Source organism: Muscardinus avellanarius (assembly GCF_963383645.1).
Source record: "Muscardinus avellanarius genome assembly, chromosome: 8".
Classification (NCBI taxonomy): domain Eukaryota; kingdom Metazoa; phylum Chordata; class Mammalia; order Rodentia; family Gliridae; genus Muscardinus; species Muscardinus avellanarius.
Window position 1 is genome coordinate 25,477,132 of NC_137794.1, and position 15,533 is coordinate 25,492,664.

General features: G+C 37.6%; 1 protein-coding gene across 1 annotated transcript in view; it reads left to right on the plus strand.

The window, feature by feature from the left end:
- COL19A1 (collagen type XIX alpha 1 chain) overlaps positions 1 to 15,533 on the plus strand; it is a gene marked incomplete at both ends in the record, with an annotated part of 383,978 nt that overhangs the window by 277,908 nt on the left and 90,537 nt on the right. Inside the window, one exon of the mRNA XM_080699922.1 lies at positions 14,317 to 14,370. Coding sequence (XP_080556048.1) covers positions 14,317 to 14,370 — 54 coding nt within the window. The remainder of the gene's footprint in view (positions 1 to 14,316; positions 14,371 to 15,533) is intronic.

Genomic DNA, 15,533 nt, shown 5'->3' on the forward strand with positions numbered 1-15,533 from the left:
TCTCTGCCTCCTCTGAGTTCTGGCCACTGCCATTGCCACTGCCTCCACCATTTCAAATCTTTCCCAAGTTCTTTTTCTGCTCTGAATGTTTTCCAGTCTTCCTAAGCATGCGCGATGGTAGCATTCAACCTTTGGTGTAATTTCTCCAAAAAAAAAATAAGGTTGGTAGGCTCCGATTTCTGCTTCTCCTGAATACAAGTCTCCACTGCCAACGCGGAGACCGCTTTCAGCACCACTTTCTCCTTGGTCTCTGCTAAAGTCTCTCTTCTTACAGGTGCTGTCCAAGATTCTTAACAATGTAGAGAAGAAGCAGTCCTCCTTAGCAGGGAATTTTTCCAATATTTCCAGTTCATTTGGATAAGTTTTGTCTGCATCTCCAGTATCCTGTCATCTGCCACCTCCTTGACTCCTCTCTGATATTTTCCTTTTTTATTTTTCTTTTCCTTTTTTACAGGGTCCTTCCGTGGAGAGGGGGGTCACCTAGGGGTGCCCCGCCAGCTCCTGCCCACTTGCCCAGGGTTGGGGTGGGGGGCCCGGGCCACGGGGTCCTTCCAGGTGGGGAGGGGGGGTCGCCTAGGGGTGCCCCCGCCAGCGCCTGCTCACCCACCCAGGGCCGGGGCAGGGGGGGGCCCAGGCCACGGGGTCCTTCTGGGTGGGGAGGGGGGTCGCCTAGGGGTGCCCCCGCCAGTGCCTGCCCACTGGCCCAGGGCTGGGGCCGGGGGGCTTATTTTTTCTTTTGTAAAAGGGTCTCACTAAATATCATAGTGCTTCATTAAGTTGCTGAGGCTGGTCTTAAACCTGAAAACTGCTGTCTCAGCTTCCCAAGTACTGAGATTAGAGATGTGTGCCACCACAATGGCTTTGCTATTTTATTGTTTTTGTCGTTCTTTCCCAGGACTTACCCCAGGGCCTACCATTTTCAAGGCACAAGGGTGATACTTTTCCTAATTCTTTCAGTATTCTTTGCTTGTAACCTTTTCTTTTATCTGCTTTTTTTTCCTCTCCTTTCTGATTTCATCTATTGAAGTCATCTATTAAAGAAACTTCATCTATCTAAGAATGTTGGCCTAAATATATGTATGAACATATTCATTATCTGGAAAAACTTCTTATATCCAATTTTTAATGTGAAAAAAACACTTGAAAACATGTGTTTTGAACACATTTCATAACTGTCTATGTGTCCTGGCTAATGAATAAAATTTGTCCTTCCCACTAATGCTGAAACCTGAGTTTTCTCTAAACTCATTACAACTTGAGACTCCACATGTCATCATTGAAATTAACCTTGAGGCTTGACTCAGAGATTTAACTCTATTTCTCAGAGGCTTGTTCCAAAAAGTGGGAGTCCTAAACCTGAGTATAGTAAAAAGAAGCAATTTTCAGGGTCTTATGTATCTTTCCTTGTACCCTTTCCTTTTTTGGTGCTAACTTCTCTTGTCCTGACTCCCAAAGTGCCATCCACTTATTCTTCTTTCTTGCCGTGCCCCACTTGCTCTTGGTAAATATATACTGAATGATTCACATACGTACATTACAGTGGAACAACTTCAGACTTGGTTCTACCATTTACTTATTGTGTTATTTAGAGAAAAATCTTTTGGTTTTTCTATTGTTGAATAGAGAATAGTACCTACCTCATTTGACTATGAAAATTAAATAAGATAATATATACTATAATCACATTATTCTACCATCCAAAAAATCTAAGTGAATATAACTATAGAATTATCCTGAACTTTCTAATCATTATCACTAGTATTACATCTCCCATGAACATTATCATTTTAGCTGTTCATAAAAACAAAATAAGTGAACCTTTCATTCTGGATATTTGGGCATAAACAAGAGAGTGGGTAAAAGAGCTCCTCCCAGGAACCTTAAATTTTCACTCAGTATCAACTGTCTGGCCCATATTTCCTAGAATGGTTCATGGTAATCTCAAATATGAGAGTTACAGGTCCTGTTGAATATATAAACATATAATAAATATAAACATACAAAAAATATTCTGGCTTCAGAAATAATATTTCAAGTTTTGAGAGTTTCTTGTAATTTGGGGGCAGGGCAGAGGGGGAAGAATAGTTGCATCTCTTCACTTACTAAAAAATTGCATTAGAAGCATTCTCAGAAAAATAATTTATAATAAATTTACAACTACTTATGTAATGAATTCCTAAGAGACACTGGAAGTTCCATTTAGAGCAAATACTAAGACAAATGAAAGAATCTGTGTTTTTCTTTAAAAAAAAGAAAAGGAACTGATTTCTCAAATACTTTCTATCCAAGGAGCATTATTGATTTTCTCAGGGTTATAGTACAACTTTATACCTTGTAAATCTGATGAAAAGAATTTCCAGACCTTGCCTTACAGCACCAGGCTCCAGAGAGGAAAAGTAAATAAGGAGCTGAAGTGAGCAGCTGCGGATCATTCGGGTGTAATTCAGCAATTCTTTCAGCACAAAGAATGTCTAAAACTCCCAGTGGCCAAGCTCATCATGCCCTCCAGGGACTCAGAACAGAGCTCAAAACCAGAAAAGAAATACGCCAGCCTCACGGCCGAGGGCGTAACAGCAGCACCATATTGTCAGCGGCTGCAGCAAGTTCACCATGCCCGCGACAGCTCCAGATCAGCGCATTCAACAACTGTAAGTGAAATTGTGACCCCTAAAGGTGAAATCCTAGCACTGCACCCCCAAGGACTTGGGCAGCTTTGATAATCTTCCTGGGTCTGAGATTTTGCAGTCCAACCCAGTGAAGGAGTAACAGTGGCAGAGATACCACACCCTAGTCGAAGCTCCCCATGGGAAAACACAAAGCCCGGCACCCCCATGGTATCTCACAGCCTCGATTAACTCCCTGGGTCTGAGACTTTGCGATAAAACCAGTAAAGGAGTAGTGGCAACTGAGATTATGAAAAACTCAAGATGCAGAGCACCCTAAGTGAAGTTGTGGTGACCAAGGGAAGAACCCAGAAAGGCACAAACTTCTGAAATCATGGGAAAGAGGAATAACAATGGAGCAATAAATGCCCACAACCCCATAATATCAGAATCGGATAACACAGAAATTCAGAGATCTCCAGAAGATGAAATCAGGAATATAACTGTAGAAATAATATAGGAACTTCGAAAAGAATTTAGAGAGAGTCTAAAAAAAAATAAAGGATGCAATCAATGAAGTAAAGGTGTCAATTCAAACTATAAACAATCGATTAGATCACATGGAGAATAGAATCTCACATCTAAAAGATGATCACTCCAAAGATGAATGCATAATTTATAACTTAGAAAAAAAATCAGACAGCAGGAATTTGACATTGAAGAAATATGGGCCCATTTTAAGAGAGCTAACCTAAGAATAATCAGAATAGAGGAGGGAAAAGAAGGTGAAACCAAAGGGATCAATAATCTCTTCAAGGAAGTAATAGCAGAAAAGATTCCAAACATAGACCAAGAGGTCGATACACATGTCCAGGAAACTTATAGAACTCCCTTTAGACAGGATCAGAGAAGAGGTTCCCCATGCCACCTAATTGTCAAAATGACCAATGTGGAAGTCAAGGAGAGAATCTTAAAGGCAACGAAAACAAAGGCCAAGTGACATTCAGAGGCAAACCAATTCGAATCACTCAAGACTTCCCAAACCAAGTCATGAAAGCCAGAAGGGCTTGGAGTAACATATTCCAAATGCTGAAAGAAAACAACTTTCAGCCAAAAATTTTCTACCCAGAAAAACTATCTATCAAATTAGATGGGGAAATAAGAAGCTTCCATGACAAACAGAAACTGAAGGAATTTATTTCTTCAAAACCAGCTCTAGAGAAAATATTCAAAGAGATTAACTACAAAGAAGATATATGTAATACACACCAGAACCAGAGAAACAAGATTTTCCATCCAGCAGATAATTAAGCAAAGTACAATAAACAATATTTTAAATAGAAATAAAATCTTAACTAGTTAGGAATTAAAAGTTATCTCTTAATAATCACACTGAATGTAAATGACCTCAATTCCCCAATAAAAAGACATAAAGTGTCAAAATGGATTAAAATCCAGAATCCATCTATCTGCTGCTTACAAGAAACATACCTTACAAGTAAAGATAGTAATAAATTCAAGGTAAAGAGCTGGAGCAAGGTAATCCATGAGTAGCAACTATTATATCAGATAAGTTAGACTTGAAACCCAAACTTATTAGAAGAAACAAAGAAGGTCATATTTTACTGGTAAAAGGAATAATCCAGCAAGAGGAAATAACAATAATCAAAATCTATGCCCCAAACATAGGTGCAGCTACTTTCATAAAACAAACACTTTGTGACATGAAGTCACACATACATCCCAATACAATAATACTGGGAGACTTCAATACACCTTTCACAACATTAGACCGATCTTCCAGACAAAAGGTCAGTAAAGATGCCTCAGAACTAAAGAACACCATTAATCAAATGAACCTGTTGGACACATAGAATATTTCACCCAACTACAGCAGAGTTTATATTTTTCTCAACTGCTCACAGAACCTTCTCCAAAAATAGATCACATCCTGGGACACAAAATGAGCACTGCAAATTCAGAAAATGTTACATACTTCCCTGTGTCATTTCAGACCATAATGGAATGCAACTAGAAATCAACTATAAGAAGACCCAGAGAAATAACATGAACATGTGGAGACTGAACACCACACTTCTGAATGAAGAATGAGTCATAGAAGATGTAAGAGGTGAAATCAAGGAATTTCTAGAAACAAAGGAAAATAAAGATACAACATATCAAAACCTCTGGGACACTTTCAGGGCAGTATTAAGAGGAAATTTTATAGCACTGAGCATTCACAAAAGAAAAACAGAAAATCTTCAAATAAATAATCTAACAACACACCTCAAAGCCCTTGAAAATCAGGAACAACATAACCCCAAAGCCAGTAGAAGACAAGAAATTATTAAAATTAGAGCAGAAATTAACAAAAAGAAAAAAAATACAAAAAAAATCAACAAAACTAACAGCTGGTTTCTTGAAAAAATTAACAAGATAGATAAACCACTAGCCAATCTAACTAAAAAAAAGAGAGAATCAACCAAATTATGAAGATAAGATATGAAAATGGAGACATTACTACTGACAGTGTAGAAATCCAGAGGATTATCAGAAACCACTTTGAAAAACTATACTCCAACAAAATGGAAAATCTGGAGGAAATCGACAACTTTCTAGATAAATGCAACCTTCCTAAACTGAGCCAAGACCTTCCTGAACTGAGCCAAGAAGACATAGAACACTTAAATCAACCAATAACAATCAAAGAGATTGAAACAGCAATAAAGAGCTTACCATTAAAGAAAAGCCCAGGACCAGATGGCTTTCCAAGTGAATTCTATAAAACCTTTATAGAACTAACCCAAAATTCCTCAAACTATTTCATAAAATAGAAAAAGGTGGGACTCTCCCAAATACATTCTACAAAGCCAACATCACACTAATACCAAAACTGAATAAAGACAGTTCAAGGAAGGAAAACTACAGGCCTATATCTCTGATGAACTTGGATGCAAAACTATTAAACAAAATACTAGCAACACATATTCAAAACCACATAAAGTAAATCATACACCAGGTAGGGTTCATCCCAGGGATGCAAGGCTGGTTCAACATATGAAAATCAATCCATGTAGTTCATCATATAAGCAGAAAGACAAAAATCACATGATTGTTTCAATAGATGCTGAAAAAGCATTTGATAAAATCCAACATCCATTTATGATAAAAAACACTGCAGAGAATTGGAATAGAAAGAACATATCTCAACATCTTAAAGGCAATCTCCAATAAGCCCACCGCCAACATCATATAAAATGGTGAAAAACTTCAAGAATTCCCCATAAAAACAGGAACAAGACAAGGATGTCCATTATTACCCCTTCTCTTCAATATAGTACTAGAGACTCTAGCCAGAGCAATAAGGCAAGAAAAGGAAACCAAAGAAGTACAAGTAGGAAATGAAGAACTCAAACTTTCATTATTTGCATATGACATGATACTATATATAGAAAACCCAACAAACTCATCCAGGCATGGTGGCATACTCTTGTAATCCCAGCATTCGGGAGGCTGAGACCAGAGGATCACAATTCGAGAACAGCCTTAGCTACTTAGTGAGGCCCTCTGCAACTCAGTGAGACCTGGTTTCAAAATAAAAAATAAAAACTAGGGCAGGGGGTGTGGCTTAGAGGCCGAACGCCCGTGGGTTCCATCCCCAGACCTACAAAAAAATAAAAATAAAAAAAGAAGAAAACTCAACAAACTCAACCAAAAGGCTTATAGAACTGATGAAAAAATTCAGCAAAGTGTCTGGATACAAATCAATCTTAAAAAATCAGAAGCTTGACTGTATACCAACCATAAATCCACTGAAAAAGAAATTCAGAAAACACTTCCACTCAGGATCTCCCACAAAAAAATAAAATACTTAGGAATAAACTTAACCAAGGAGGTAAAAGATCTCTAAAAAGAAAATTATAAAACATTTAAAAAAGAAATCGAAGAAGATCTTAGAAGATGGAAAGATCTTCCATGTTCATGGATTGGCAGAATAAATATCATTAAAATGGCCTAAAAGCGATCTACAGATTCAATGCAATGCCCATTAAACTACCAAGATCATTCCTCACAGACATACAAAACTCAGTCCTTAAATTTATTTGGAATAACGAAAAAAAAAAAAAAAAAAAAAACCAGAATACCCAAAGTAGTTCTCAGCAACAAAAAAAAACATGCTATATATATAGTACTCTAGCCAGAGCAATAAGGCAAGGGATGGGGGAATCACAATACCTGACTTTAAACTATACTACGAAGCCATAGTAATAAAAACAGCATGGTATTGGCACAAAAACAGATACATAGACCAATGGAGTAGAATGGAAGACTCAGAAACAAGTTCACACACTTTCAACCAGTTGATTTTTGACAAAGGGGCAAAAAACATACACTAGAAAAAAGACAGCCTGTTCAACAAATGGTGTTGGCAAAACTGGTTAACCATATACAGAAAACTGTAAATTAATACCACTTTCTCACCCTGCACAAGAGTCAATTCAAGATGGATCAAAGACTTGGAAATTAAACCAGAGACCTTGAAGCTCCTTGAAGAGGGCACAGGTCTAACACTGCAACACATAGGCACAGATTAAAACTTTCTCAACAAAACCCAAAAGGCAAACAAATTAAAAGGCAAATCAATCGTGGGATTGCATGAAACTGAAGAGCTTCTGTTCCACAAAGGAAACTGTCAAGACCCTCAACCGAGAGCCAACAGAACAGGAGAAGATTTTTGCCACCTACCCCTCCAATAGAGGACTCATATCTAGAATATACAGAGAACTCAAGAAACTCAACACTAAATAAACAAATAATCCAATAACAAAATGGCCAAGTGAACTAAATAGACACTTCACGAAAAAAGAAATTCAAATGGCCAATAAGTGCATGAAAAAATGTTAACATCATTGGCAATCAGAGAGATGCAAATCAAAACTACCCTGAGATTTCACCTAACTCCCAACTAGAATGGCAATCATTCAAAACACAAACAACAGCAAATACTGGCGAAGATGTGGAGAAGTGGGAACTCTAAGACATTGTTGGTGGGATTGCAAATTAGTGCAACCACTTTTGAAAACAGTATGGAGAATCCTCAGAAGAAGGGGAACAAATCTACCATTTGATCCAGCAATACCACTTCTGGGTATCTACCCAAAAGAAAGGAACCCAAACTACCAAATTAATGCATGTGTATCTATGTTCATAGCTGCACAATTCACCATAGCCAAATTATGGAACCAGCCAAGATGTCCATCAACAGATAAATGGATTACAAAACTGTGGGACATGTACACAATGGAATTTTACTCAGCCATTAAAAAAACTTAATTACATCATTTTCAGAGAAATGGATGGAACTGGAGAACATTATGCTAAGTGAGATAAGTCAGTCACAAAAAATAAGAAATCAGATGCTTTCTCTAATATGTGAAAGCTAAGGAGGAATGAGTCATAGGAGAAACTCTAGATGAAAAAGGAAATCCTATAGAGGAGCAAACAAGACAACCTAAATAAGGGTATGGGAAGGAGGAAGAAGGAAATTCTCTAAAACACACAATGTACTTAAACATATTGAAGTCAATTACTAAGCCAAACATGGGAAGGAGGGATGGGGAAGGAATGGGGTGGGAATTGGGTAGGAGCTAAATGGGTGATGTGTACATGTATGTCCACACAAGTTTTTTACCCCAATATGATGTATGAATATAATGCACCAATAAAATATTTTAAAAACATTCAAAATAAAAAAAAGAATTTTCATGAATTCCTTTCTACTTAACTGGAGTTAAGCTCTGCCTTCAATTAATTAGCCACATCCTTAGATTAATCTAAATCTGTTGGCCTGTCTTCTATATCTCTTGAAAAAGCAAGCCCTTAGCTCTGTTTGAAATCATTTATAACTAGAACCAGAACCAACAAGCAAAAAATTGGCTTTCCCCACAAAATTTTTCTTGTAAAAGCATTGATATATTGAAGTTAGCAAACATTTGGTCCTGGAGTTGGGATGGTGAGTTGGGTACTTTTTTGTACCACAGCTTTAGTTAGGATGAGTTTGGAGGCTTGGAAAGCCTTGCCTTGGTGAATTTTCATTTCACTGGACTATGGACATGTACATACACCACTATAATTAGTGTTTTGCTATGCCATGTATAACATGTTATAGATAAATACAGAAAAAACTCATTTTGACATTAGCTTTTCCAACCATGTCGTTGCTTTATCTCATCATTCTGATGTCTGAGTATAGGCTTTCTAATTAATTTTTTAAATACCAGTGGAAAAATAATTATGATCTCTGCCTTTTCTACTAGCTTTAGAACATTAGAAATGTTTCTTGGAAATGAGCCTGAGTGGGTTTCCAATAACACACTTTCTATCTGTTCTTAAAGCAAAGGTACGTTTTAGCGTGTTTTGAGGAATTGATTATTACTGCTTACTTCATAGAGATATTTGTTATTTCAAAGGTCATTACTGAAGTTAATTAGAAATCCACAGGGCCAGAGGCAGTTGTGTGTAGCCCAAAAAATATGTATTTGTGAATCCTGGGAGGAGCTCCTACTGGGAAATTGAAGAGCTGTAGTGCACAGAGATAAGTGGTGTCCAGATGGCTCCCAGAGGCTCATTCAGCCAAGGTACCAGAACTAAAGAGTGCATTAGAGAGAAGGGAGAAAGGGAAGGAGATCAGGAGTGAGGGTCAGTGAGGGAAAGGAGGAGTTGACAAAGGAGCCATGGAGATCTTGATTCACGCTGTCTAGGGTGGTTATAGCTAATCAAAAGGCTCAGACCCTTATGTGCACATAGAGGTCATGGCAAAGAATGGTGGAGAAAAAGGCAAACTGTAGTCATTGAGTTAAGCACACAGCAAACTGGCTGAAAATCTAGAGTTAGCTAATTCTATGACCAGGACTAAAGCAGTATGTTTTCTCACAGAGGACTCTCCCATGTTTTACACTTTGAGAACATGCAGCCAAAACTAAAATTGACTGGAGGGATGATAATGCAAACATCCCTGTGCTTTCATACTCTGAATTTGATAGCTGTGGTTACAGGCATTATATTTTTTCTGTTTTCTACCTCCAGCAAATTTTAGCCAACACTTCTTAAATACCACTAAAACTACTGCTGAGGGTACATACTTCCCAAATTGCAGATATTTTTAATTCACTTCATCACACTAGGTATGGTTCTTTGCAGTAGAAAACAATCTCAGGTTCTCTATCCATGCTATGTCTATAGACCCCCCAGATAATTACACATCAGTACAGTTGGGTTCTGAGCAGGTGTATCTCCCTAGATTTCATTAACATTTTAAGGCTGCTCTATAATTATATGCTCATTACATTAATCAAATGCCCTTTTTCTCCCAATCCAATACAGTAAAGTAAAACAGAGTTTTATAAAAGATAGACATTGCATAGCCATGATTTTCTGTATAGCCATGTTGCAAGTCAATGTTATGAATAATAATAAAAAAGAAAACCCTTAATCCAGTTTTCTTAGAAGAGCTCCTGAGATCATTAGTCAAAGCTGACATACCTTCTCCAGGTAACATTTCTTCTCTACCAGACCTGGCTCATCCCACTGCCTTTTTTATGGGTCCTTAATAAGAAAATTTCTGAGAAAGTGACCTCTCAAGTGTCCTTGAGCATCTCCTAATACCAGCGGTATTCATGATTCCAGGAGACCTGTCACTTAGAACAAGTCTTTAACTTCTCCTTCCTCTGGGCTGATTGATAGTCTACAAGACTGACAGCTCTTGCTAAATATGGAAACAAGTAACTCCTTGAATCTTGTTCATCCATGTTTCAAGTCAAAATAAAAGATAAAACAAGCACATCTCTCAGTGATGTGACTACAGGATAGCCACCAATTTCAAGACCCAATGTCTAGATTGTTTTTCTAACCATAAATAGAGTTTCTCTTAGCCTTTATGTGCTTAGAATTTATCCATGGCAATTGCTTTGATTTAGGTATTTCTTTCTGACAGTTTCAAAACAATCAGGTGAGTTATTGCTATGCTGACTATGGTCAGTGTAGACATATACTTTCTGAGTGCTCTATGGTGGTATTTCCTTTCAGTTTCTGCTGGGTTTCTTCAGACCTCTAGAAAAGTTTGTGTAAAGTGCTGCCTGAAGGTAGACTGTTAGCTGTAAATCCTTTTTACATTAATATTGAAATTTATGGTGCCCAAAGTATTCTATTGACCACAAGAGTATAGAAGAAAATGTCATCAAAATGCTCTTCATGATTAAGTGGCAGAGCCTAAAACTTCAGATCAAATCCATTTGAATACTTTGTGGATATGACATTTTATGACAGGAACAAAATATATGAAAATATGGAGGTCACTTTGGTGAGTCTATTAATCTTTCGAATATCTGAGTATTGTCATTCAAACTTTTCTATTGGCCCTTGATTCTCTTCAGAGTTATTTCTTGCCATTGGTTTTAGAGGAAGCAGATGCACTAAACCACTCATATTCTTTCACCCCATTCCAAGGGTAAGCTCAACAGCAAGGTCAGGATTCTAGATGAGGAATATATTCTATGTTTTCGATTACAGCTATGCTCACTGGGCAGATAGCCAGTCTCCAAAGAGTTGAAACTAATAATTCTCACCCATTTTTAAAACATTATCACCATCCTGTTGATTTTACTATTCCCATCCACATCACAGATGTTTCTGCGCCATGGACTGCCTATTATACTATTTGCTCTGCTGCCTTATTTTCTTTACCACCCTCTGGATCCCCATTGAAGGCCCCACTTCTTATATCCCTCAACCATCTGATCCCCCAACAAGCCAAGACAAGATACACTTTTAGCAGAGTTGTGTTTTGTAATATTTAGGCATCAACCCCCACAGCATGATATGTGGAGCAGTGCATGAAGACAGATGGGAGGCACAAGGAATAGAGGGACTCCTCTCAGCTACACAGCAGGGCTGCATAAAAAGGCACAGTGCTTGTTTTCTCCTCTTTTGCACCAAACACAGTACTGCTGTTATGGCATGAATCTGGAATGTCTCCCAAAATGCTTTTGTGTTGAAAATCTGATCTCCTACACATCATGGTTCAGAGGTGGGGAATGGCTGAAGGTGAAGGAGGAGATGGGTCACTAGGGGTCTTGAGGACTATATCTATCTCTGGCCAATCTCCCTCCTCTCCATCGTCCTCCCCCTTCTTGGCTGCCATGAGCTGAGCAGCTTTCCTTTCACCGGTTTCTGCCTCAACACCTCTGCCTTAGAGCCATCCTACCATGGACTGACGTCTGCAACCATAAGCTAAGTAACCTCTCCTCCTCTAAGATGTCCTTGTTGAGTATTTTAGTCACAGCAGTACAAAGCTGCCTCATACTGCTGGCTCATAAGAAGTTCTAAGTACAAGTTTTGTTGAAATTTTGGTGGAGGGGCAATGTCAATAGGATGAATCAACTTTGGAAGAATTATCACCTGGTCTCTAGAATTATCATTACGATTTTAAAAATTACAACAGAATTGGTTTTAGGCTAAGTCTGCCTTTATGTTAGAATAGTTGAGTAGCTGATTTGGGGTTCAATGCTGATGTTAAATACTAGCCTTGCCACTTAAACAAGGGTGTGACCTGGGACAGTAAACACGTTCCAACTTTTATTTTCTTTATCTTTGAATAACAAATAATGTTACTTTCATTGTGTGTCATTGTAGAGACTTAAAGGGTTAATCCACATAAAACTGTCCTATAATACCTGGCACCCAGTTAGCAGTATATAAATTTTGGCTGTTATCATATGATTCTTCTTTATTCAAGATACTGTGTTAATTGTTCTGCTGAATTTGGGAGCCCTAATTATTAAGATTTTTATTTTTCACTAGAAAAGTATATATAAAACTAAATGTATTCACTCTGCTGCTGCCACTGCTCTTTGATCTAAAGAACCTTTGACACACATTGACACACATGCACTGAAGCCATCTACACATAGACTCCTAAGCTACCTGTTAACACACCTACTTATGGTGTCTAATATTCCTTCTTGCCTGATTATATATTTGCAAAAGGATCAATACATATAAAACTTCATGTCTTCTGAGTTTACAGAATGAATTATTAACTTTCATTTTCTTGGCTCAAAACTGCAGCAATCCCCATTCAATGATTGCTTTCCTCATTAGCTTATCTAACTGACCTAGACTATGTTACACGAAGCTGGCTGGTGGCAAAAAACATGAAAAATATGTAACTGCATGAGAATTCTTTCCTGACATTAGCTCTGTTTTTATTTCAGCAAGTTAACAGCACCATTTGTCTTTCTAATCAGAGTCAGCTCCATTACTCGGGGGGCTCATTATTTTCTCAAGAGTTGTACTAACCTGCACCGAGCATCCATCACCACATCCTCGTGTCCTTTCTGTGTGGTTGAACAACACAGAGGTTTCATGTTAGAAGAGATCCTCGGTCACAAGCCATTTATAAGAAACACCTGATAAAACATTAATATTTATTTTCTATGTACATAAGATGTTACTTGTATCAGGGTAGCAAATTACAATGTTGTTTCTTAAGTTTTTCTTTACTTTTCAAAGCTTTTGTTCCCATTTCAAAAAGAATCTTTGTATAGCAGCACGGTTTGGTTTGCTTAGTCATCCTCTTTCTTTACCTTCCAAGGTAAAATATTATGAAATTTGCTCTGTAATAGTGTCTCTTTTCCAAGCATTTGAGGTCTGGATGAAACATACAATATCTTTTCTAAGAGAGCTAAATCTATCTTGGCTTGAACACTTGATCTAAAATAATGCTAAGATTTGTATTTTCTTATGGCCCTCTCCACAAAATGCAATCTCTGAAAAAACTTGGAAAATTCTAGAAGATTTAGAGCTAGACAGATTCTATGACTTTTTTTTTCCCCCATTTACCCTAAGCTTTCAGCCTGATGAGGAAATACTTCCAGGACAAGTAAAAACTAATTGTATTTAAATGTCATGCCGGGCGTGGTGGCGCACGCTTGTAATCCCCGCGCTTGGGAGGCAGAAACAGGAGGATCGCGCAGGTTCGAAGCCAGCCGCGCGCGCTGGCTTAGGAGACCCTGTTTCCAAATAAAAATGTAAAAATAGGTCTGGGAGTGTAGCCTGGAGGCAGAAGGGCTTCCAGGAACTCCAGTACCACCAAATAAATAAATAAATAAATAAATAAATAAATAAATAAATGTCTTAAGTCTGAAGTTTTATAGCACACATCTTTTTCTAGCCCCATAACCACATGCAACCCATTTTATATGCAACTAATTCAAATGAGTAGAGCAATAGAAAATATTTCCCCCATGCTTTCTAAGAACATGTGGAGCCACACATCGCCATGATACACTGAACAAAGACCCGGGAGCCAAGAGAGGCAAAAAGAAACGGAAGCTACAACTTCTCCCTGGAAGATTCTTATGGATATAATTACCTTTAATAAAAAAAATTTAAATCATGCTGATTGTTGACCTTCAGTTAAAGAGTTATCTCCTCCCACTTATAACTTATAAAAGACTTAATCTAGAAGAGCCTTTAGGAACCTGATGACAACTTAATATTCATGTAATTCTTTATTAATTAGAATATTTGACTAAATAAACTCTTCTTTTTTCTTAACTACAGGATTTCAGGAGTTCTTAGATATGTTACTTAAGCAAACATTGTTTTGGTAAATGTTTATACATTTGTCTTTGATTTGTTTCTAATACAGGGACCTCCTGGATTACAAGGAGAACAACAGAGTCTTGGTGGATATTTTAATAAGGTATGGCTTCTTTTTACCCACACTGGCATACATAGAAATTTTATGTGTTTATATTTTTGAAAAAGTTAATTTCTAATATCTTAGCCCTTAAGACATAATCACATATACTTAAACATCTTTTCATACTTAAAGCTATGTTTTCAAAAATAAAAATAAATTTTATTATATTATTATAAACCTGAGGTTTTATGTTTGTCATTTTTCAAAAGTTGAGTTCAAAGTTTGCTAATGTAAAAAGATAAATTCCATTATTGATAATGTCCTTTATCTAGTTTCTCCAAGGGCATAAAGAAATCATATGCTGCCCTGAAGCTCTGGGTAACACAGTAGATGATAACTCTCTTATCAAAACCAGTATGTGCTGCACCAAGATCTCAAGCAAATGTTTACATACCATATGTCAAGAATAGCAGTCCTCCCACTCAATGGGCAAGAGCAGCTTTTAACCTACCCAAGGTGTTTTCATCACAACCAGGACAAGAAGACTGCTGATGTGGTATCTGAGTAGCAGAAAGCAAGCCACTTAGCTCCTGATTCTACTAGGGAGTCCACAGAGTGAGAACTCGGGGTGCTGGTACCCAACTATGAGTTGGATTCCAAGTAAAATCGTCAATGGATTCATCATTAAATTACAAGTATCTGGGACCTGAACACTTGGTGTGAGGTATTCTCTGTCAGTTAAGATTCTTTAATTATGTAACAGTTCATTACTGATACCCTGCTCTGCAGAAAAAAATTGAAAACAGTCCCCCTTAGGGCTAAGTTTTCTTGCTTTCACTTCCTATGAATTCTTCTCAGTTTACAAATCCCAAAACACTCTGTTCCAGCCCAGGCCTGAAGATAGCTGGTGCTAAAAAAAAAAAAAAAAAAAAATACATTTGTTAGCCAGGCGTGGTGGCGCACACTTGTAATCCCCGCGCTTGGGAGGCTGAGACAGGAGAATCACACGGGTTTGAAGCCAGCCTCAGCTACTTAGTGAGGCTCTCAGCAACTTAGTGAGACCCTGTTTCCAAATAAAATATAAAAAAGGTCTGGGAGTATAGCCCAGAGGTAGAAAGCCTCTGGGTTCCACACCCAGTACCACCAAAAAAAAAAAAAAAAAAAAAAAAATATATATATATATATATATATATATATATATATAGTTAAACAATGACCAAATT